Here is a 24,951-nt window from a genome sequence, read left to right on the forward strand (position 1 = left end):
GTTGTAACCTTTAGAAATAAGTGCTGATCCTTAAGTTTTGCACACCAGTGTACAACTTACTGCTGCATATGCGATCTTCATGCCTTGCCGGGTAGAATAGTTGGCATAATCACCATCCGTCTCACCAAGCCGGGTGTCAAAGACCTGAGTTCGAATCCTGTCAATGATGCGAGGAATTTTTATAGGCCTTTTTACAAATGGCAGAGGTAATCGGTCTCAGGAGAATGTAGCACAGCTTCCTTTCTGCCGAAACTCGGATTGATTTTTCGTCTAGCAAACAACAAATCAACCACAAAACACTAGCAATTTATAGACATATTTTTGTGGTTGATTTGTGGTCGCAGACTTCTTTTCATTATAAGATGTGGATCCTAGCAGCGAGTGGTTATTTGGTTATAAAATTTCTTGAAGAATAATTTTTTGATTTAAAGTAATAACACGGAAAGTCAGAATACATTTGAAATACATCTCGACGAAAATCAAGAAAATAAATTTAATTTTCTTATCACAGAATAGGTGAATATAACCTCATCTAAAGACGCATTTTAACTTAGGCATTTTAAAAAAGAATCTAAATCTGATTCCACTTGTATTCTAAAAATAAATTAAAATGAAGGTGCTCCTTAGGTCATCTTCATTAAAATTCCATTCACAAAGGACGTGTAGTTCTCCTACGTCCGGAATTGTTTTGACTGGGCAGCCTGTAGGGTCACAAGCACTCCTAGTACGTGTGAAGAGAATAACTGTGAAAGTGTCTTTTATAAGCGGAATTCCATTGTTTCTTTCCACATTTCTGCTCGTCAGGACGGAAAATTCCACCTTGGGAGCAGTGACCATCCCCACACTGGAGAATGTAGTTACTCCATGTTTCAGTGGAAACAAAGAGTAGACAACATCTGAGCTCGTTATTTATTCTGAATTCCAAAGATCACCACAAACTTTTGAGCAACTTTGTGGCTCTTTCCTCAGTTACCCTCATGATCGTTTACAGTTTTATATCACGAGGAAAGAGCAATTCACTTTCTCTTTAATTAAGGAAGAATGAAACTATTACGAGGCTCAGTAACAGCATCAAAAAGTTTAACTATAATTCTATTACTTCTTTAATGTTTAACCAGCTATTTGCATTGAATTAAAAGGTGAACAGAAATGCAGTCATCAAGCCATCATCCGATATGTTTTGAGTAGTAAAATTTAACTGATAACATCGTTTCCAATTGCATTATATGATGAGTTATCCCACCTTCCCGGAAACTTGATATGCTTTGGATTAACACTGTCTTAACAAAAGTCAGGTTATGTAAAATATTTGATGCGGGTGGACAAAATTCACTCTATAAAACGTTAGTGGACATAATGTTATCGTTATGTGGTTCTTGTGGCTTCCTACAAATCCGCGTTAAGTTCTCCGTGACGATGCACAACATTGCAAAGCCAGTTGATGTGTGAGTAGACTCGTGTCAGTGGATGGATGCTGGCACGAGAAGCCGGTCCAGCGAGTAGAAAAAAATCTAACGGGTCGTCCACACTCATGCAGGAGCGTTAGAGTTTAAGATTTTCTTCTAGATGATTGATAATGATCTGTACACCAACTAGACCTTGGCTAATAGCACATCAGTTGAGATCGCTGCGCTCATTTATCATGCAGAAAAGGCTAGGGTTCGAATCCAGTGGAGAAGAGATGAATTTTTTTTATCAGATTTTTTTTTTTATATCCAAGAAAACAGGAAAATTGACTACAGAATATGTATAGTTCACAGAATGAATACAGCGTTATAACCTTAGCTGTTTGGTGCAAATAAAGAAATAATAATAAATGGATATCAAACAGTAATTTCTTCTTAGAGTTCAGAAAGTACTAAATTCGCTGTTGATCAGATAATTTGTATTATCTTGTAGTAATTTGTAATACCTCACCATGGCAAGTATGGTCATCCTCTATAACTCATCCTTCTTTAAACTGTGAGAGTCGTTGATGGTGATGACCTATCACAAGTCTTAGCACGTCTCATGAATACATGTCTCCACTGAATAAGAATGTAATTATTATTACAATATCTGTCTCTTATATTTGCAGAAAAAAAATTAAATGTTTCTGGATAATCGGCCTCAAGAGAAAACGCAACTCTTTTAGAAGAAATCTGTTCAAGATAGTAAAACTTCAAAATGCAGTTTTTTTATTATCGAATAAATATTTCTTTGTATCTTTCATATTTCAGCCCTTCAAACAAGACGAGTTATCACATTGTAACTGCATGATTTCATTTAAAAAAAACTGCTTATTCAGATAATGTAGATTATCATTTTCATAGTTATCATCTAGGCATGTTGAAAAAAAAGAAAGACACATTCAGCTGTTATCAGATTCGGTAATACTGTAGTCGAACTGCTTCTAACATAGAAATATAAAAATAACAAAATATGTTTGGAAGATCGAATCCAGCACCAAACGATATCATCCATATAGATACTAGTACTAAACTTAAGTGTCAACCCACATTCCAATGATTCCAAAAAGTGTCATTCCACATTCCAAGTATATAGCATTCCTAACTCTGAACTTTTACTTCAACCGCTTGACTATGGTCGTGCAGTGAGTTTGGAGATTGAATTTTCATTATGTTTGGTTGCTTGTGTGGAAATTGAATAGGCTCGTACGAGATGCTGTTCAATTTTAATTTTTAAATGTTCATAATTAAACAGTGTGCTGCGAACTGTTTATTATAATAGGACAAGAAAATTCTTAGGTTATTAAGTACAGTACATCAAAAAGCCCTCGTGGATAGAAAAGACCTGAATGACGTGAGAAATTTTTATGGTCCTTTTTCACAACGTGGCCGAGTTAGACGGTCTCAGGCGAGGGTAGTATGAATTTTTCTGCTGAAAACTCTGGCGTTTCGTTCAGCAAAATAGAAAATCGATCACAGAATACACGCAATTTACAGACAGTATATTTTTCGATATAACCTTAGTCGCTGATGCTCCTAAAGCCCTACTACAATATGTTTAGACTTAAATTTTATTTAAAAAAAAAAGCAAGGAAAAATTGTAATTTTACAGTAATAATAAAATTTCAAAAACGTATAAATATAAATATAAATAGACGTATGCAATACTTTGTAGATAATAATTGCTTGTACTTTTTTTAAAAAATAATTCTCATTCATTCAGAAAGTGGACAATACTAAAATAAGTTGATTATCAACATTTCCTGTCAATATTCTTATATAAACAACAATCGTCGACAGAATTTTACTCCTGATAACAGACATGTGCAGCAGCGTGCGAGTTGAAAACCCAAACCCTCTTCTGCCTGATTAACATACCGTACATGCCTCCTACACTTGCAATGAGATTATTAGTTCGTAAACCTAACCGTTAAGATACGTTATCTTAGATTAGTAAACAAAGTAACACACAGACACCTTGGTTATTGACAGTTAGGGTGTAAATAAGCTTATTAAAGGTAATCAATGGTAACTTAACCGTTAGAATAGGTGACTTTAATGAAACTAAATCAATTAAATTTATTCAAATTATATGGGCTGCAATAAAACAGTTACAACGAAGTCACGAATTCTTTTGATATTTTCGTATTGGAGAGAAAGAGAGTCGACTTACAATTCTCATGGAATTTCGTGTCCTTACTATGGAAAGATAAAAAGAAAGGAATTAATTAACATACATCGAGAACAATAATAGTGTTTTTTGGTTTATTTTTTCAGAAAACGTACGTAATGTTGATGGTTTAGTAATCTTTTTGTTCCCCTCCCCTCCTGCAATCGTCAATTAATTATGTCGGTCACGTCCGAACTTCTCTTTTTCGCCACTTTCGGCGCTGGATTTCGCGCTTATCGCAATCTTCAGTTGTGATGGAGTTTTTGGAGTTGTCGGAACAAATTGCATTTTGTGAAATAATGCGGTATATTTTTATTCATAGAAACTCGTACTGGAGTTTTGTTTTTTATTGCGCAAACAGTGTTTTCATCTGTAAATATTACTTTTATTTATAACATTTTATTTCTTTGAGAAAGCTTCCGTGGTTAGTTACTAGAAATGTGTGTTCAGGAACATTGGAATTGATCAAGAAAAGTACTACACTCACTCGCTCAACTATAGTTAACAATGATTAAAGTTTGGACTCTTTATTCTGTGGTTGCTGTATTTCTCCTCTAATTAATTCTCTGATGATTATCCTGGATGGACATTAGTTTCAACTCTGTGGAACTTTCCATCAGCCCATTTCTTTCTTGTGAATCAAATTGAACTGAGGGTGCCATCCACTATTGAGGAATTCTGTCGGCTTCAAAAATGTGAGTTGTGACTTTTGTTTGTTCACATTTATTTAAGACGAGTATTTGAAAGTATGTACAAAGATTTCTCGATTGACATCTTAAATTCATCATATTTGTGCATTCTTGGTTATCGCTTTTGAGTACGACTCATTTGTTAACATATGAACTGTTTTGTTAGAGAAACATTTAATTTTGATGAATTTATTGATGAAATTTCTTTATTACAATGCAATACTCTAAATTTTAGGATTTATTATTACTTTCCCCCCTAAACTAATAGGTCTTTACTTCGGAATTGTTTTATTTTTTATCAAGCATAGGATTTTCTCTGGTAACCAGAGCAATGTGATGCTAATGTTCTTATACATAACGACAGCAATTAATTGATTGAGGTTATATTTTTTTCTCTGTACTTTTAGGTACTGAATAATAAATCAGGTGTCTAGTAACAAGCTGTAATTGCTGAAGAGATTAGTCCATCTCATTATATTCCAATAACGGTTGTCTACATTTCTGTTAGAAAGTTGAATTCACCCCCTCCCCTTTCTTGTTTAATACTACGCCCGAACTGAATACTAGTTATGCTTTGACTTGAGTACAATCTTGAATGTGTAGGAAATCATTGTTAATTCGTAAAACACTTCTGTTTTTTTACGCGGAGATGTCCCTCGGCCAAATTATAACAACCCTGTCTTGCATTTGGGAAGAATTGTACCCAGAAAAACCAATCATTCGGGTAGTAGTTGAAGGGTGAAGATATACTTCAGTGTAGTGTTGAGTAATCAGCCTTTTGGCCCAGTTGAAAGTAATGAATAAAATGGCAGTTTCTAGACTCAGTTTGGTTCCATTGAATGTAGCCAGTGGTGGAAGATTACCCCCTCCCCTCTAGAAAATATAATGATATAATGTACATTCTTATCTTTAGGCAGAACTTACATTTTATATTTCTGTATTGCCATTGCGTGTGAAGATTTTGTTCTTATTTTCTGTAATATTTTAAAAATTTATTCTAGAATCTCTCTAGCTAAAGGCAGGTAGCTTTCTCCCCCTCCAGCTGCAATGCATGGTCTTTTGATATATCATTTTATTATTATTTTTTATTATAGTTTGGCTATGCTAAGTCCATGGACTGTTGTGCAGAGCCTTCTACTATCCAACCCTAAAAACTCTTAGTAAACGATAGCATGCTGGTTCTGTAACTTGCAAATAAAATAACGTCCAGCGAGTCAATCAGAGGGACGCCATTCAATTGGCAGTATGCTTATGTCTTCCCCTATTGTCGCGAATGCTTGGTGTAGCGTAACCATGTTGTTAGAATCATGCAATTGCGGGCGTGTGTTTATTTTAAATATTTTCCAAGAGTGTTTTAAGACCACGGATATTTTCAAAGATGACCGCTCCAGTAACCAATGTGAGTAGCCCATGAGCTATTAGACGCCCTCCCCCCCCCCAAAAAAGACAGGTTTTAATATAGGTCACCTTGCTTCTTAGCAATATATTTTGCAGACCACACTGAGGGTGGATTGGCATGTAGCCCCAATAGTCGATACAAACCATATTTTTATTTAATAAAAACAAAATAAAAAACAGGAGGATGGAATTGGTGTATGATCACTTAAGTCATCACCAGTACCAATGGTATATGATAATTCATATGTTACCAGTCGGACGAAGCAGATGGGAACCCTTACCACTGCCTAAGATCTGCCAAGTGCAGTCTATTATACTGTAAAAAAAATTGGCATGAAGTTTGAGCTTCAAACTACTGGTACATATGGAGTGGGCAAGGTGGTCTGTTTAAAGTGTGGTGCATCATGCCATTTCGGGTCCTTGCAGCTAACACAGTGACCATGAAATAAAAACGAACTCGGTTATTTCAATTCACGGTGCAATAAATATTTTAGATTTATGATCAACCTTAATCTTTAATGTTTTTTTATTAAATTTCATAAGTGATTAAGTCGGGTGGTACGCACATGGTTTTACGTACCAGCCTTTCTTACAAATCTGACCAGTAACTCTCTGAAGAGTCATAGCATTATTTATTCAATTTGTAACTTATACAAGTGAATTTTAACCAAATTACATGAATTGTGAAAATCACAAATTTCAACCTTGGAAACAGCATGGAAGTTCAAGGGGGTGGGTGAAATACTAGAGAAGTATATTTTCTGAACTGAGTATTGCACAATTTGGTTAGTCGCGTACAAAATGTTATAACAGCAATTTAGGGTTTATACTAAATATTTTGAAATAAATAATATTCCTTGGGAATATATTCTATAAACTGCGTAGCTGATCATGATTAAAACAAACAATTGAAGATTTTTATCTCTGTTTTTGCACAAATGTGTGATGATTATCGTTAAGTTGTCGAACCGAACAAGATGAAAGTTAAACTATTTTCTTTAATTATAATAACTCTCTGCCTTCCTGCATGCCTTTGACTACGATGAACCACCTCGGAATTAAATATTCAGGAAACTATTGAGACGAGATTACGGTGCCATTAATGTATGGCTGAGGCGTACATTGCAACTAACCTAAAGATCAAGTGTGAGGGTGCAGAAGTACTCGCGTTTCAGTTACTGTTGTTCAAGTCCATGTTACTAATAAATACGAAGATGTTCTTGTACTCTCTCTCTCTTGAGAACTTTTCTGATTTTATGTGGTTGTCTCGGGGTATAAATAAATTATTTTTTGATATTCATCTCAGAACATTGTATTTTGGGTCGTTAACACTCTAGTAGGTTCCTGCTAATGGAAGGAACTTTTTCTGTAAATATGTAGTGCTCGTATTCGTCACCATTACTCTCCATTAAATTACACGTAATATTGCTAAAATGGTTTCTGAAAGGCTTCATTTAGCAGGCAATTGTTGAAGATATTTGTTAGCTTGAGAACATTAGAAAAGTTTTAATTAATGATAAATTAAGATTAATATAAATGAATGTAAATTCGAACATTACGGTTCCTGTAGAACCGTTGGAACCTTCAACGGTGTGAATTAATAAAATGTTAATAGACAAAAAGTACAATAAAGAAGGTCCGATTGCACCCGAATAGGCCAAGTATCTCCAGTGTTATTTATTATTACTGGCCATAATGCCATCCTCTCTTGACGTTGGAATCCTTTCTTCTGTGATAACTGATTGCCGGGAGGATGGGTGCTCACTATACGTAGCTATCTTGTCCTCCTTAGTAATCGCCATAATACAACGCCGTCTGCCACTCGTTTAGAAAGATCTGGGTTCGATTCCAGTCGACAACTGGAGATTCTGAATTATTTTAAATTAGAAACTTAACCATGTGTTGGTAAAATTGTGGGATATTCAGTTATTCTCTGTCGAAAGTTAAATGTCTGTGAGAGTTTTTTATTGTTCATGGAAAAACCCGGTTTATTTTTCTCACCTTGCAAAACCGTTTTTTAAAACACGAACAATTTTCGTACAAAATATATAACCCATAATATACTAAACTGCTTTGAATTAATTTAATATCGAAGCCCAACTATTATTTCTTGCCGAAGTATTGGTAATCCAGCATGATACACACAGTTTAGTTTAAGGCAGCGAATGAAATTGCATTACATAGTTTACCTTTTTCCTTTAATAAAAAAAATCTTAAAGGACTTTCTTTCGTTTGTAATTTATCTCCAGGTAATTAAAAAAAAGGCTCTGAACTAAGTTGTAAACTTTTCGAAAAGGAAATATCAAAAGAAATATAAAACTTTAAAGAATGAAATTTACGATGACATATTTTATGGATAACTTTATAACAGCTGGATTGTCAGTGGCAAAAAGGCCTTTATCTGTAGATAATACATTTAAGCCAATTAAAAAGCGATCAAAGCTCAATTGCGTTATTTAGCTATTAACCCTGAAAAATATTTCTGAGTTAATAGCTAAAGAATTCCAACTGAGTTAATATATTCGTCCTCTCTGTTTTCCACCAGGAAAATTCATTCGGCGTTAAACTTTTATTGGCAAACTCTTCAGAGTTTACATTGGGGATTTACACTGAAAAACGATTGCATTAAAAGTTATTACATTTCATCTACTTTGGTTTTTAGCTAAATTTTGTTCTAGATATGGCATTCTAAAATGCTGATGAGTGTGCACTTTACAGAGACGGTTTAAGAAACAGTAAACTCCTCGGAATGATCATGGAAAATTTACAGTCATTGTATTGCCTCAACTGGTAAATTGATATACACAGATATTAAAATAGTGTAACTCTCAAGGCCTCATTGATATTCTCAGTAGGTCTTCGGAGGTTTTCATGAGGAAAAGAAGCTACCCGTCAAGTAAATTTTCAGTTTAAATTCCGAGACGACCGTATTGATCCAGATATATCTCTCCCTAACGTGAAAGACTGTCTTTCACGTTAACTATATTTGCTGGGAGCAAGGAACTACCCTCTCTCAGAGGTTAAAGTTCAAAACACTAAAAACAGATGCTTCAAAATTTCAAGAAGTTTTGTAGGTAGCAGTAGTTATGGCAAATTATGAAAGAAAGAAAGCTTAAATAGCATAAGCCAAAAAAAAGATACTTACATAGTTCACCCATCTGTACCCTCAAAGAATTTTTCTAGTTCTTCCTTGGATTTATTCAACCCACCCACTTCCACAAAAAAAATGATGGAAGCCTGTCCAACAGCCAAAAATCCGCTAACTGAAGGCAAACTTCCGCACATCTATTCTGCAACCATCCTTCCTCAACTTATGCTCCTTCATGTGTGTATGTGTAGTCTCAGCAAGTGGAAGAATACTGGTTCTTACGGTGCCCTAACTAGGTTGCAACGAAACTCTTCACAACGTTGAGAGCAAATTTGTATTCAAATTTTAACATCATTCCACAGATACATCTCATTCTAGCGTTTAACATCATAACCTAAGCCAGTTCATAAGGCATCAGCTAGACGCCCCAGAAGACTGCAGCAGCATCGTGTCGTCCTCCAGAAGAAGAAGAGGCACGCACGATTCTGTATCACCCAATTAAATTCAAAATTCTTACTGACGGGTACCGACAAACCCTGCAAAAACCGGCAACACCATCACGCCACTTTCATAGAGAGAGGCTTCTGTTGAAGATGAAAGTGAGCCATAGGAAATTCCTATTGAAATCTTTAATGGATTTGAGTAAGCTGGATGTTAATGGATGTTTCACATCTCAACATTTCCGATGCTAATCCCTCCAAAGGGTCGTCCAATTACTTTCGGTTACAAGTGTATTTAGAGAATGGCTTTTCGATGATTTTTTCCTGAAATTTTATATCTACAAAGACAGATATCTATTGCAAGATTTAACGAAGAATATAATTTTTGATATTGACCAGAATTAAATTTAATCGCATAATTATTTAATTTAATTACATAATTTAATCGCATAAATAACTAAGTTTTGAACATTTTATATTATATGCAGTCAGTTAATCAACTACATTACAGAATAACTGTGAATTCTGTGATGTACATGATTCATAGTCCCTTTTCCAACCAATCAAGAATCAGTTCTGTTTTTTATCTCGTAAGTTTATTGAAGACCTAGTATAGTGAAAAATGTGTTAGGTACAACTTCTAAAAATTAATTCGTTTCGCAGCTAACAACCGGGTGTTCGAAAGTTTTACAACACAAATATGAAAGAAATGCAATCCTTAATTATGACGAATACAAAACAGTTCATTATTTATATACCATTCTTATTGTTCAGACAAAATGGTATATGGAATACACCCTTCTCAACCACGTCAGTCTGGGTTTTATATAAAATGGGAGAAGCTTTCTCCAGTGAACACCCATTAAGAAGATACACGAGTTTGTGAAACTAAAATAAATTATTTGATGTAGGTAAAATTAATTACATTTAAAATAGACAATAATTTAAGTAGAATTGTCAAATATTCACAATTATGCAAAATATATTTAAAATATAAATAATTTCAATATTTACAGTCAGCCTCTGGACCTTAGCTGTCCATTAAGAAATCTTTATTGCAATAATAATGATAATACAATTCGATGGATTGCAACGTTGCTCTTCACGGCCACCAGGCCAGAGGTTAACAGTAATAATACAATATAAATAGGGAGCATTGATATATAAAACATAGGAAATGCATATGTGGAAGTACAACTCAAAACTCCAAGTATCATACAGTTATTTACAATACAATATATAAAGATATTGGATGAAACAAATAATTTTATATACAAATTTGTACATATAATAGTATAAACAGGCAACGTTCTTTGCACTGAACAGAAGTAGTTAGTCCATCATTATTAACTGTCATACTGAAAAGTTAGTATGCCGTCTTCACATCAGGTGTATTAATGGCTTGCAGCATTAAGACAAGTTTCGAGAAGGATCAGTGACAGGGAAGTACAATTCAAGGATGCGACGTCTGTATTCCCTGTCAGAAGCGAACTTATTGAGGTCAGCATCCAAGGACTGGACACACGGAGGTAGCTGAAAAGGCAGGAACCAATCAGATAGGTGGAGACGGCTGAGATGTTGGCATAGAGTTGGAGTCGCTCTGAGGGACTCTCCATGAGCACAGGTCCCAGAATGATGGTGCCAAAATCTCGCCAACCATCATTTTGATAGTCCTGGTAAGACGTTTCACCCTAATCAGCGTTGGGAGCCTGTGAATTCGAATCAAGCTGACCATTTCAGCTGTCCTTAGCTGTGGAGGAAGTTTGTTTTAAGAGCCAAAACTCAGCAGAAAAAAAGTGGCCTGATTGTGCTAGTGGCAGCTGATGCCCATCCATACCTCTGCAGCATGTAAAAGCGGAGAGTATACAGTGGTTTTTATATATTTTCTAGTAGCTGTGACTTCATTGATATAATGTAGATGCTGCTTGGAACTGCAAACAGTATCTACATTTGAAGCAGAGCTTAGGATCAAACAACCCCGAAATCAGTATGCTTATTGACGATGGGAATTGGAGAATTACACAGAATGGGCTGAATATAAGAAGGGGTTTTCTTTAAAGAGAATATCATAAATTCAGATTTTTCTGGGTTTATTTTTAATCCGAACTGGTTGAGGTAGTTTTCAATTTCCATCAATGTATTATTAATTGATCCTGTTATCATGAGAAGATCATCGTATGGAGAAATCGGTGTGAGGATCTTTATATCATCTGCATAACATAAGATATCATACCTGGACTCAACAAGTGGAGAGATATAAGACACCACCCTGTGGCACGCCTGAAGAGATACTTCGCTCGTATACGTGCCCATGCACAGTAAGCTGGATTATTCTGTTTTGAAGGAGCGACGTGAGGAACTGTAGAGTGTCTCCCTTGATCTGGTAGTGGTCTGAAAGTAGCTTCAGCATTGCAGGAACGTTTATAGAGTCGAAAGCTGCTTTCCAGGTCTATATAGGTGACTGCAAGCTCTGCTTGGGATTCAAACGCAGAGGGAATAGGGCTGGTTGTGGCTAAGAAGTTAGTCACAGTGGATCTATGAGGAAGGAAGTAATGGATTTGAGGAGGCTGATGTGGAAGAAATTGTTTAGTTAAAACGGGGAGAAGTACCTTCTCAAGGAGCTGTAGAAGACTTGAGGCATTGGAGATTGGCTGGTAATGCTTAAGAAGTGTAGGAGATTGAATTTTGGGGATAGGCTTCACAAGGTAGATGTTCCACTGCTGGGGAAAGAAATGGTTGACAAAACAGCATTAAAAATAGTTGGAAGGGATCCAAAATATATGGGCTAAGACATTTAATAATGAATTGGGGGATTACGTCAGCATCTGCCGTAGCAGAAGCTGATGTAGAATTAATGGCAGCAATAGGCTGTTCCCTGGACGACAGAGTGTCAGGCGGGACTCTAGTTGTTGGAGTATGAAGATCAGGACATTGTTCCGTGTTCGAGACAAATCTAGATATGAAGTCAAGCCACTGGTCAGGTTCAAGATTTAGGGGAAAATCAGAAGGCCGCTCAGAGTAGGGGCATTTTCCGCTACGAAGGGTTCTATCCATATAATGCTTAATTGCTTTTGATTTCTGCTTATTAAATGTTGCGCGAGCTCTGGAGTAGGCTATCCTGTCTTGGATACTGTGGGACTGCTTCCAGATTTTGTGCAGATGTTGCTTTAACTTGGAGCTCATGTTAAGATGGGAGTCCACCATGCACTGGACCGAGGCATGATGGAAATTCTCTTTGATGCTGCAAATGTTGCAATAGTTTTAAGCCAGCTAGTAAGCAGATTCACTGCAATTTCTAGATCAAAATTTTCGAAGACTGCCCATGGGATAACAGAGGCAGCCTCAACACATTTAGAAATACTCAAAAACCTGGGAGTTACTGTTACTTTGGTATTAGTCGAATTCACAACATTGAAGTTTGGAGCAGGTATGTGTAAAAGAACACCAATTGGCTTGTGGTCCGAATTGAAATAGGTCTCTGGCAGGTAATCAGGTGTGCAAGGAAAAGAAGCAAGGATGAGATCTAATTGGTTGTTACCTCTTGTCGGGAGATCGTTTATCATTTGTAACCCTGTACAAGATAAATTTGATAGGAGCATTTGCTGAAGGTTAGCTAGCTGAGGAGGAAGATTAAAATCTCCACAGACGAAGTCAAGGCTGAAGGATGAAGCAGGTTGATGATCCAGTTAGATATTTCATGGATGGCTTCGTAAGAAGTTGCTGGGGGTATATATATAACAACTACATCTATGAGGACCCTATGGTAGCTGAGAGTAACAGCAAGCGCTTCGTACGCTGATGTTTGGCTAGAGACTTGATGAATTATAAGGCCTTATACGTACTAACAGAGCATTAACTGTCTGCAGAGATGCACATAGTGGACATATCTCAAGGACTTAACAGTAGCATTTACCGATGCGTTTATTGTTCAATTCGTACCAGAAGAAACTTCCATCCAGTTGTTAGGAAGTAGAAAATAATGAATTAGGGTTATTGCTCTCGAGTATTATTTCTGTGATTTGACTTTCAGAGTTGGCGGTACAAAGGCGGAGGTTTTGTTTTCAATATTAATTGTCTTTTGCAAATCATAGTCTGCCAAACATCATAAACATATTGCAGCATTTGAGAAGGCAGAGTATTGAGTTGAGTGGTGCCTTTGGAAATGGAAGAAGTCCTTAGAGCTGCTAGAATTCTTCGTGGGAAGCATATGTTTTTATTACTGTGGAATTTTGTGAATTTTTTTCTGTACCAGTTCATTGTGTCGTATTAGGAATCGTAAAAGGTTTTTGAAATTAAGTAATTGGCAAAGTAATGTTTTGCATTATTTCAAATTATGAACATTATATTTTATAATTTGAATATCTCTGGGATAATTATGTTTATAGGAAGTAAGTCTTTCATCATTTGTTGGGCATTTCTTTTTATTGCAACGTTTTTGAATTTTGTGGCTTCGATGTGATGGTGAAAATTGGAATGTGTTTGAACTATAGGCATTTTGGAGGACAGGCAGCTATGGTTAAATATCAACTGTATTATATTTTTCAGAGAAAATTTGTGCTGATTGTTATGTAATTGAGGAGAATGAGAACTTTTAGAGAAACTAGCAATTTAAAGCAGCGATTCGTTTATTTCTCGTGTAGCCCATTGTAATCTGTTGGACTGAGCATTTTAGCACTTGATGTCATCTGGCAATAGTTTTTGTTTATTCCTAAATAGATGAGAAAAGCAGTGAGGAGGAGCACTCTGAGGGACTCGTGCTTTGTCATGACGTGAAGGTGCTTAGATCCATTGAATATCAATAGATCTAAGGGAGATCGTTGTGAGATGTTGCAGTCAATAGAAAACTGAGTGCTAAAGCTCTGCCTTTTGTAAGATAATGCGAGAAATTTGAATTGAAAGATGAGAGCTAAAGTAATGGCCTCAAAGAATTTAGTCTTACTCTATATTTGGCTTGCAGTTACAAAAAGCAAAAGCTTATAGAGTAATGATTTTCAAAACTTATGGAGCAGTGGTTCTTAAATCAATGCTCACGGGAACCTTGATGATGATGCCCGATCTATATGCATTCCACTGAAGAGTGTGCTAAGATATGCTATGGCTTGAGGCAGACAACACCCGCTTTTAATTTGACAACTCGACTTGTATGCAAATTATTTATAATCATTTATTCAGTCCAGTGTCCGCAATTAATTACTAACTATTTAAAGCATTAATTGCTAATTAATTATTCCCAATGTATATGCACAGTGGATATTATTTTGAGAAATTTGTTTGGATTTGAACCAAATTCTTCAGCATGATCTGAATGCAATGAATATTTCCCTAAGTGATCGTGAGGGAATGGCTTCGAGTAAAACATGGGTCGACCTTCGAGCACAGGCAAATAAATTTTATTTAGTAATCTTGCCAAGTAAAAAGACTGTTTCTATGTGTCTCGCTGAAATACATTTTTTACTTTACTCTCAGGAAATTAAGAATTCAAAATGGTTACTGATTGAGGTTTAGAAAATAATAAAATAATTTTTACCTCACACCACAGTGCAGCAGTATCATAGGAATGTCATTTGTCTCCGTTATCTGTTGATTAGTACGTACCAATCTGATTAGATAATTTCATATAACTATGCCGCTTCAAAATAGCTATCTGGTCTGGTAACCACCTAAACTGTTTATGTACGCCACGTCGATTAATTTTAATGCGTTCAAATATCAGGGAAATAGTTAAATTAATGACGAAGTGTTTGGCATCGGGTGCTATTAAGTTACCATCACAAACCACCTGCCGCATATTTGATGTAATCCACATTAACTGCTGACTCTGACTTGTGAGGTAATCAAACGGACACCAGAGGAAATTGGAACAGTCGTCTAACATTTCAGATGTACTGAACGTTACTGGTTCGTGATAGTATTTAATTGTGATAATATCCCATTCCAAATAGCGATAAATTAACCTGACTTAATCTCAATTTATAGTAACGATAAGTAAATTTTACTTTTTGTTTTCTACATTCACAGAAAATACTTATACAAATCTTTCAGAATTAAATAAACGAGAAGTATACCTTTTTATTAGGTCTTCATTGTATTTGACTGATTATTGTAGCATCGATATAAGTTAAATGTATATTAATCTATTTATTACTCTGTGAATGTATTGATGTAAACTTCTTTGCGCATATTATTGCGCAATGTTGTTCTTCACGAGATATTTGAGGCTTGTTTGAATTTTGATTCCGGCCATAGCTGCACAACGAAACAGGCTGACTGCGCCCAAAGATCTTCTTATTGTTATCTGTTCAAAGCCCAATGAGATTGGGTGTTTGCCCCTTGACATTTTTTGATTATCGTAACGAAAGCCAAACATACTGAAAACTATTTTATACTGAGAAAACCATGGTAAATGGCGGCCACCTTCCTATTTGGCATTATATGGAGAACACAGAAGGTGTTACTCTGTTCACCTGTTAAGATATTGGTGAATCAAATGAAACAGTTGCTTTGCTATAACGCATTGCCCCTCCTACTACACTTTTTTTTCATTTGCTGATGCTGCGATGTCATCGTGGAACACTTTATTTTTATTTTTTGTACCTCACATGATATGAAGAGAATTCCTCCGAATGGCGCTTTCAAGGGTCCAAATAGGTGCTAAACTTATAATCACCATTTCAAACGCGATGTATGATAATTATTCCGATTGAAATTCCTTCTCCAAATAGAACATATCGCCGCGTTTAATGAAGTGTTTTTTTAGTAATCAAATCGAATTCGTTGTTGTTTGATTTCGGATAATTAATCACACAACAGTTGATTTTCTAAAGTAATTTATTGTCACGTAACACCCATTATAAACACCAATAAATTATATATACACAGTAACTTTCAGTTTATTTTCGTGGTCTTCTGCAAGTTACCTCGTTCTCATCAACCACTAGACCTTCTGGACAAAGTTTAATTCTCGGTTGAAAATTTTGGCATATTAAGTAAGATTTATCACTTAATGGATTTGGAAAGAAGCCATATTCATCAGGACACCGAACATGGATGTCATCTTTATCTTTTTCGAGAATACGTGGAACAGTTTGGTTTCCAGGCGACATTGTTGACCTTCGTAATGCGGAGTTTTCTTCTGAAAAAAAAAATTCCATCCATAACTGTTATTAATTCGTTTTCGATAATTATTATAATAAACTAGTACACAAAGTTCATTTATTTTCCAAAAACAAGGTTTAAAGAAACCTGAGAATAATCTCAAAATGATTGTATTATGCCACCAAATTTCACATAGGCATGCCAATAACATGCACACGTTCCTTAAAGCAAAGAAGTGGTTATGGTAATGCCAGTTGGCCTAGAGATTTCATTTATGTTAAGGACATTAATGAAATGCTAAACCATTAAACTAAAATGTGTTTTTCTTATGCGCCCACCTCCATTATTGTGGTCACAATGAACAATGGGCTGAGCACCATCGATCTTAATGATGCAGTTAATACACGACGAAGCAGGACAGCATTCGTCCTCTAATAGAACCAATCTCTAGATTCTATTTCTCCATTCATATTTCTAAAGAGGTTCTACGTATTCTGAAAAAAAAAAAAAAAACTGGAGAGCTATTCATTTTAAAGGTCAGGAAGAGAATGGGTGGCTGTAAAAATTAACAACCACCGACTATACAAAGAAATGAGACTTAAAAAGACAGCCAAAAGGTGTGATCTCTGCTAGCCAGCCCAGAATTCTGAGCTGTCTAATAGAAGGATGACTACTGTTGTGATCTCTCTCTCTCACACTCTCAGATTCTCTCAGCCGTGTGACTCATAATGTTAAATTTTATAATAGCTTCATGATTATTGCATGCTGCAACCATGTTAATCATATTTGTCATGTGGGTTTTTGACCTAGAGTCCTAGAACCCGCATTTTAGCCTGCTTATCTATAATTTAATTATGATACTCGCACATGAAAGTTAAATCTCATAAGAGAGTTTTAGCTTCATAAGTTTCACTAAAGTTCCATAACTTTCCTTTAATTTCAATAGAACAGTTGAAGTAAATCTGGTTCATTAAACCTTTCAGTGATTTCTCAACGCTGGAGTAACTCGGTTTGATGAATTTTAATGTAAATAAATGTTTATTTGCGACACTGTTGGAAGGTTATTTCTTGGAAAGCTGTGGCTGGTGAATCTTTTCCCCCTTACAGATATAACTGCATTTATCTAGAAGAGGAGCTCGTGCACTGAAACTGCAATCCGTACATTGATTCAATTTAAAAATTACCGATGCTAATTAAAATTATCAATCATATGCATATCGTAAAATACAAAAAAATTACTTACTTTCATTGCACTGGGCAATATCTGGGTACTCGCATCTTTTATGTGTTTTGCTAAAATGGAGGTTAGCTGGACATTGTCTCTCGTAAGGGATCCCGTTGGAACATTGGATGAAGCTGGAACAGTCAGTGGGATGAGCGAAAAGCCCTTCACTAGAGGAACACTTAAAGTCATCAGAGGTTGGTGGTTTCCGAGAACATTTAGCTTTATCAGGGTAATCACATTGGCCAATTGTTTCACTGAAATGTAAGCCAAAGGCACAGAAGTGAATATAGGGTCTCTTGTGTGAACACTGAATATACATGGAACAGTCTTCTGGATGAGGGAAAAGTCCATTTTCAGCGGGACATGTGTAGTCAGGCGGAGGTGGTGGTCTAGTAGGGCAGATCACCCTTTCGGGTATGTTGCAGTTTTCTACGTAGTCATCAAAAAGAAGGTCATCGAAGCAGACTTTGTAGCGAGCAACTCCTTTTACACATTGGAAGTAAGATTTGCAGTCAGCTCGGTTAGCGACGAGACAGCATATGCACTTACATTCAACTGAATCTCCTCGTGCAGAGGTAGCCATTATCAAAGCAAGCGTTATCATCACTGAAACGAGGAAATAACGATTTTTACTTAGATATTTATTATCATTAAGAATTGGAATAAATTGTTTATAACAAGATTCGACAAAAAGGATGGGACATTTATTTAAACCGTTGTTTCCTTCTTCTGTTGAGTGGATATGAGGATTTTTGGGTTTCCTTTCTGCATTAGGTTCAATGTATGCGTGTCCATCTACATGGAAAGAACAATCAGTTCAAGAGCAGATGGCATATTAATTTTTGCGTGAAAGATAAACATGAGATAATCTTAATCGTCAAATCAAAATTATAAAGTAATTGACACCTTATGAGATCTTATAATTGAGCTCTAGATACAAGTACTAAATGGAATTAGGTGTCAATTATTTCATTAAAACAACGTATCTTTGTTATTGCACGTCTTAGCGTGTTTCTCAATAGAAAGCTAGCAGTGTTGGTGCTGACAGTTACTTTTCAACGTGGCAGACTGTCTCTCACCTTTGTTGAACATCAAAATGGTATTCAATTTTAGGTATGAAATGTAACGAGATGATATTTGCACTGTATGCACAGTACGGTGACAGATGTTTATAATCATTAACGAGTTGTGTGAAATGGGACGCCAGAATGAGACAGCTGTGTTTCATTTTGTACCGACAGCTTTTATACTGTTTTATGCGGCAACTCTTGACACACTTCGACCTGCTGACGAAACTATTCAGGACAGACGCATAGATTTGGGGTGGAATTTGAGACCAACCAAATTTTAGAAATTGGTGGAAAAGATGGTTTGCTAACACAGCAGTTATCCTGGGGTAGAATGATATTTGTCCTCGTGGTACTAGACCGGCAATCGAATACAACTACAAATTGAAACTGATTACGTCGGTTATATACTCCTTAACTTGGGCCTTTGGTTTGCAGATATTTAGACCACTTAAAGTGCTCTTCAGTGGTGATGCATAGTCTATACTACGTAGCCAAATACTTTCTTCTCCGATGGATTTTTTTTTTAATTCCGTCGGATATATAAATTGAAAATGAATAAGTTGTGGTACCGTATACCAACACTAATTGCATTATGTGACCTTGAGTCCCTGGAGCAATTCGCCATGCCCTTCAGTAAATCCATCTCTGCTTCAGTGCTAATACAAGGTGCAGCTAAAAAGAAACGAGAAATATTTTTTAAATCATTTATTATTTTAAATACAATAATCTCAATGTTTATCCTCTTCAAAGTACTCTCCAGCCGCGACTTTCAGGATTTAAACAGCAGAAGAAGTCCTCCGAAGACATCTCGTTTAATTGCTGCGTTGTGTTGTTCTTAATGTCTGCTAAGTCCTTAAATCGGTTTGGATTTTAATTTTTGGGAACAGAAAAAGGTTGCACTGTGCCAGAGCTGGCGAAAAAAAGGCGAGTGTTCCAAGGTTGTGATGTTTTTCTTTAAAAACTTTCACATTGCGACCGACAAATGACACTACACATTGTCATGATACAGGAACCATTTGTCCGACCATAAATTGGACCGTGTCTTTCGAAGTTTTCACAGGCTTCCTAAAATCTCAGTGTAGAGTGTCTGATTTGGCAGGATAATTCATGATGAACTATCCATGATATTTAAAGAAAACGACAAGCATGGACTTGATCTTCGATCGAGACGTTCTTGCTTTATTTAAAGGGAGAGAAGAGGGAGTTTGCCACTGCATGCTTCGACACTTGGTTTGAAGATCATACTGAAAGACTCAGGATTCACCTCCTGTTAGTACTGAATCCAAACGTTTAATAACAATTCTTTGCTGTAAATTACGATCACCGAAGGATTAACACACTGATTCACTTAAAGAGGCAAGCGCAGTTCTATCAAAACTTTTCCGATTGGAATGAAACAAAAACCGATCTGTACAGGAAGAAATAAGCTACATCATGATAAGAATGTTGTTGACATGCGCAGTATAAGGCGTTAGTAAGCAACGGCTCGTTTCATTTTAGCCGCACCTTGTATATTGGCTGCCAAAACAGTTAAGCTATAGCTATAAAATCCTCTGGCCATCTTTGGACTGTATTGAAGTATAAAAAAAAAGTTATAGCCCCGATGTAGTTGGGTGGTCAGCTGTAAAGTATAATATCACACGCGTTTGAGTTGACCGCGGTTCGAACCCAGGTCATCACTAAATACGATTAATGATAATATCTTTGATTCCTGTTATCTAATAGCATGTGGCCATGTCGGAGTACAAAGGGTATTTTGTATTCTCTGTATTATTTGATTTTCATTTATTCAAAACTAAAGGCATAGTTGGTTCTATGCCTTTACAGTGTATTACGGTACCAATTTACCACCTGTGTACATTTTCCAATTTGGGATGAAAAACATCAATTACTGAGAGAAAAAGCCAGCCCCCTCCACTTAGAACTTCTCGAGTTAGCAGGTTAAGCTGAGATAAACAATGGAATTATTTATCTCAATTATTTAGATAATAGATTAGGAACGGAAATTTTCTAGTTAAACACTAAGTGATCTGTGCTCTGAAATGATTGTACCGTCCGGACAAAACTTTTGTATACCCCTGTACCAGGTGTATAAACTCGAAATAAGAACTTCTCTATCAACCCTCGTAAACTGACATCATTGGAATTTGGATTTGGGGAAGGAAGGGGAGTAAGAATTGCTTTAAACAGCGCGCCATTCAGGTGCATTTTTTTAGAGCAATATAATGTGAAGGATTGCATTTAACTGCAGCTGATTTCAATATGTGATTATGCAGAAACAAAAGATTTCAAATAATATCTATTATAGGTATCTGGCAATTTAGGCTGAAGTAATCGAATATTTAAATTGAAACGTATGTGTGTATTCCAACGTGTAGTGCTCAGATTCTGCTACCTATAATTCACCCAACTTAACAGACAGAATCACATTAAGTATATTTAACTTAGAAAATAATAAACACAATTAGAAACACTATATATGTAAAATTCACTATTTTTTAATATTATAATACACTTGTATAACTAAATCATTGAGGAAGGATCATTAAGTCATCATGAAATGCCGTCGTACAAAAAGGCGATACCCGAATGAACCACTTATGGAAAACTACCTTTTTGGATACGTGTTCATTATCTTATATATTGGCAAACGTTTGAAACACAGAGACTTAGTTAAATGCATGCAGAAGAGTCAAGTTACTGTTCAAAACTGTAAGCCAAACGGTGTTCAGTCATCGCCATTAATAGATGTTTATGCCGAAAATGCTATGGAAGGCAGAAAAACAGTGAACTTTATGTAGCAAAATAATTTAAGGCCAGAATAAAAGCCTGGCGTGAGGTTCTTGTGAATAAAACGTACGATCGATAAGCATCCTAAGATACAAATTTCTATTGCAAGGTGCCAGGTAGGCAGGAGCAGCAGTGCGTAGCACACGCTTCTTGATTAGACCGGGGTTCGAGCCAGTGAACACGAAATACGGAGGATGCGGAAAGGTCAGGGAAGGACCACCGCATATCTCCGGAGCAATATGGCCTTAGTTGCTAATGCTCCTAAAAGCAAAAAAAAATATCTATTGCAAAGTCATAGACGCAATCTTCCAACTGAGCTGAGATAAAATGCCTGAACAATCTCAGTGACCATGTTCGAAACCAAATCGCTATGTACCATGTTGGTTTCATTAAAATCAAGCAATAAATTTTAAAAATAAGTAAATCTCGGTTACTTAATGATCCTCCTATTCAAAAATTTGACACTTCTCATTTACTTACATATCAAGACGTTGGAGACAGCCATGATGACAATTCTGGTGTTCTTCATTAGTGTAGATGGGACGGTTCAATAAGACAAACACTAGTTTCAGGTTAACCAAGTGCTATCTAAATACAACCATTCCTTTCTGATTGCCCAATCCACCAAAAACATTACATCAATTGGCACCGCTGATAACTGTGTTTTTCTCACCTGTAAGTAATTGCTTGATAATAATGATACTGAGCTCACTATCTGTTAAAACGTGTGGTCCATTTTGCTGTGATATCGATGAAAATTGGTGTTTTGGGTTCGGTGCTTACGAAAGAGAGTTGACACAAATTATATCGATTTCCCTTTACATGTAATCTTATCTTTTTCTAGATATCAAAAACTTCCTTTCTCTTGTATATTTATACATTGTAACTTATTATAGCCGGGACTCTCTTTTATGATACGCTGTTTAGCTTTTAGTAGCAATCAGTTAAAGCTGAAGAAAAATTATTTTAATTCAGAACAAATATTTTCAGATATTGATCTGAATATTAGATCAAATATTCACCTACTTATTTTTTGTTAAAAAATAAAAATAGCAGGGCATTCATTATGCGCAATTTACTTATATGATACACTGATGGTACTGAAGGCTTCAGCTGTTTTTATAATATGCATAATATACTTAATAATAGTCGACCAACGTGAACAGTAGCGAGGCGCCATTTTGTTGATGGTATTGTAATAATGGCTGAAATAGGGAATGTTACCCACACTTGGGTGTATACTGAGATACCGCAAAGGGAACACTTTCTTTCTTTTTTTTCCTTATAAATCTGATGTGTGTATTGTTAAGCGGAAAGTCTTCAGACTGGCAAACACGGGTGTTCGACTTTTGGACCACACCAATTTAAATTTTTACTTATTATGTGAAAATAAAAGTAGTATGCGATTGTAATAGCTGTTCCAGTGTTTAAAGGGATGCTATCTCTGAGGCGCCTCCGTAGCCAGGTGGGCAGGAGCAGCAGTGCGTGATTAGACCGGGGTTCGAGCCCGTCACCACCAAATACGGAGGATGCGGAAAGGTCAGGGAATGACCACCGCCCCGGAGCAATATGGCCTTAGTTGCTAATGCTCCTATAAACCAAATAACAAACAACAACAAGCTATCTCCGAATTGTAAATAATGAAATTACTTAATATCACAGTGATGGTTATGGTGATGGACACGCATTTGGAATTTTGGAACGTACAGGGTGGGCCATGTGTAAATTTACCGAGAAGTAAATTGCCTATAACAGTTTGATCAATTCATTTAAATTCCGTCAATGACATAATGCAAATACAATATTAATATTCACCAAGTAATGTTAGCATTAAATTAACCCTAAGATTTGAATTGTACGAATGTTTCTCTATAAACATATATACTTCGATATTGGAGTTTCTACTGACATATATACTTCAAGCCAACAGTGCAAGGGAAAAAACAGCATAAAGGAGATGGCAAAATAATGGATGTAGCCATTTGGACCGTACGCCACCAAACATTTGGCAGCTGCTGTCTATCTGGTACAAATATATCATAGTTCAGTAAGCATCGACTGAGTATAAATTAGAAATGCAAATGGACGAGAGGAGTTGCTAATTCTATTCTGCCTTACTGGCTGACCGCACTACGGGGGTGGATTACTACTAAGTTATCTGTAAGAATACCTCTATGGAGACAACCTGGACATGGAATATTCGACAAGTTTACTGAAGTTGATGGATATAAAGTACTCTCAAAAAATAATAAAGGTGTTTTTAGAGAATTTTCCATATTTACAAACTGTATCAAGGAGGAAGAATTGCAATTAACTTCTATAATGGAATTGCTTTCACCGATACGAAAGTGACCAGTGGTTGGTTGGTTGTTTTAGGTGCATCAGCAACTTAACAAACAGCTGCCTGAGATCGACAAACACGGTCACGGTGCGGAAAAAGTATTTCCCTTGATGTGAATCTTGATTGTGAAAAAGTATTTCCCTTGATCTTACTAATAAGCCAGTGTTCAATATTTTATGAATTTGAATTATGCATTTCTTTTTGAGTTAAGAATTGAATTTAAGTCTCTTTCCAGAAATTCTAGGGATGGTTTATTCTAGAATGAACAAAGTTAGAATCCCATGATGTATATTTCATTTCTAAGTTAGTGGTGGATTGAGTAGGGGACGATTGCTTACCCCTTCAGAAAACTGGAACAAGTATAGTACACTGGTTTGCAAAACTTAAGGACCAACACTATTTCTAAAGGTTACAACCACAAAATCAAACGAAACAGCCTGTGGCCATTTGCATAACTGTGGCCGTTCACTAGAAAGCTGGCGCACATGCAAAAATTTGAATCGTGATGAGAGGACTCACATAAACAGATAAAATCAGCAGTTATGTGCAAATTACCGAATGGTGAGCACGATTGTTACAGACATTCCATTGGTTTCATACAGTGCTATAGACAACGAAATGGCCAGTAGACAACATCTGGATGACTTTACCCGGGGTCGAATAATTGGGAATGTCGAAGTGCGAGGAGTGTGGCTGCAGAGTTCGGTATCGCTCATAGCATCATTTCACGTGCGTGGTTGGCTTTCAGAACGACATGTACAGCTGTTCGAAGGACTCATTGTGGTTGTCCACGAAAAACAACCCCCAACCGCTATATACTCTTAAAGGCCAAGAGGGACCGACACCGACAGCGGGATCCATTGCAAACCAGCTACAGAGAAGCATAGGACGCAGCATATCGCGGTTTAATGTGGTCAGCCGACTCCACAAAGGTGGACTGTTTGCCCAACGGCCAGTACGCTTTGTCCTTTTAACACCTATCTATTGGAGACACCGTTTACAGTGGTGCATCGACCACAAGGACTGGACAGCAGCGCAATGCGGTAAGGTACTCTTTACTGATGAGAGTAGATTCAGTCTCAGCAGCGATTCTGGACGTCAGCTAATCTGGCGAGAGGTTGGCACGCGGTATCACCCCGCAAACATCACTGAAAGGGATCGAAATGGCGGTCGGGGTGTTCTCCTCTGGGGAGGCAT

The 24,951-nt window shown here is 36.5% G+C and overlaps 2 protein-coding genes across 3 annotated transcripts in view; both read right to left on the reverse strand.

The window, feature by feature from the left end:
- Positions 1–1,955: 1,955 nt before the first annotated feature.
- Positions 1,956–18,136, reverse strand: LOC150089421 (protein obstructor-E-like). Its single transcript, XM_090389978.1, has 3 exons — positions 17,572–18,136; positions 16,151–16,365; positions 1,956–2,027 (listed from the first exon to the last, which is right to left on the reverse strand). Exons 1-3 carry the CDS (start codon positions 18,134–18,136, stop codon positions 1,956–1,958), a joined length of 852 nt encoding a protein of 283 aa, XP_090246104.1.
- Positions 18,014–24,951, reverse strand: part of LOC150089422 (GTPase-activating Rap/Ran-GAP domain-like protein 3) — a 503,165-nt gene continuing 496,227 nt past the window's right edge. For both annotated transcript variants that reach the window (XM_090389444.1, XM_090389443.1), the window contains one exon: positions 18,014–18,159. In XM_090389444.1, the coding sequence (XP_090245570.1) occupies positions 18,157–18,159 (3 nt within the window). In that variant the 3' untranslated portion in view covers positions 18,014–18,156. The remainder of the gene's footprint in view (positions 18,160–24,951) is intronic.

Source organism: Mastigoproctus giganteus, chromosome 2, assembly GCF_048544385.1.
Source record: "Mastigoproctus giganteus isolate SK-2022 chromosome 2, ASM4854438v1, whole genome shotgun sequence".
Taxonomy (NCBI): domain Eukaryota; kingdom Metazoa; phylum Arthropoda; class Arachnida; order Uropygi; family Thelyphonidae; genus Mastigoproctus; species Mastigoproctus giganteus.

Bases quoted from the DNA above. Each gene is read 5' to 3' on its own strand.
- LOC150089421 (XM_090389978.1), bottom strand. From the start codon at position 18,136: ATGGCTACCTCTGCACGAGGAGATTCAGTTGAATGTAAGTGCATATGC. The intron at 16,366-17,571 runs GTAAGTAATTTT...TTTTTTTTTCAG, and splicing joins TATTGCCCAGTGCAATGAAA to AAGAAAACTCCGCATTACGA. The intron at 2,028-16,150 runs GTAACTTGCAGA...ATTCTTATTCAG, and splicing joins TAGTGGTTGATGAGAACGAG to TGGAGACATGTATTCATGAG.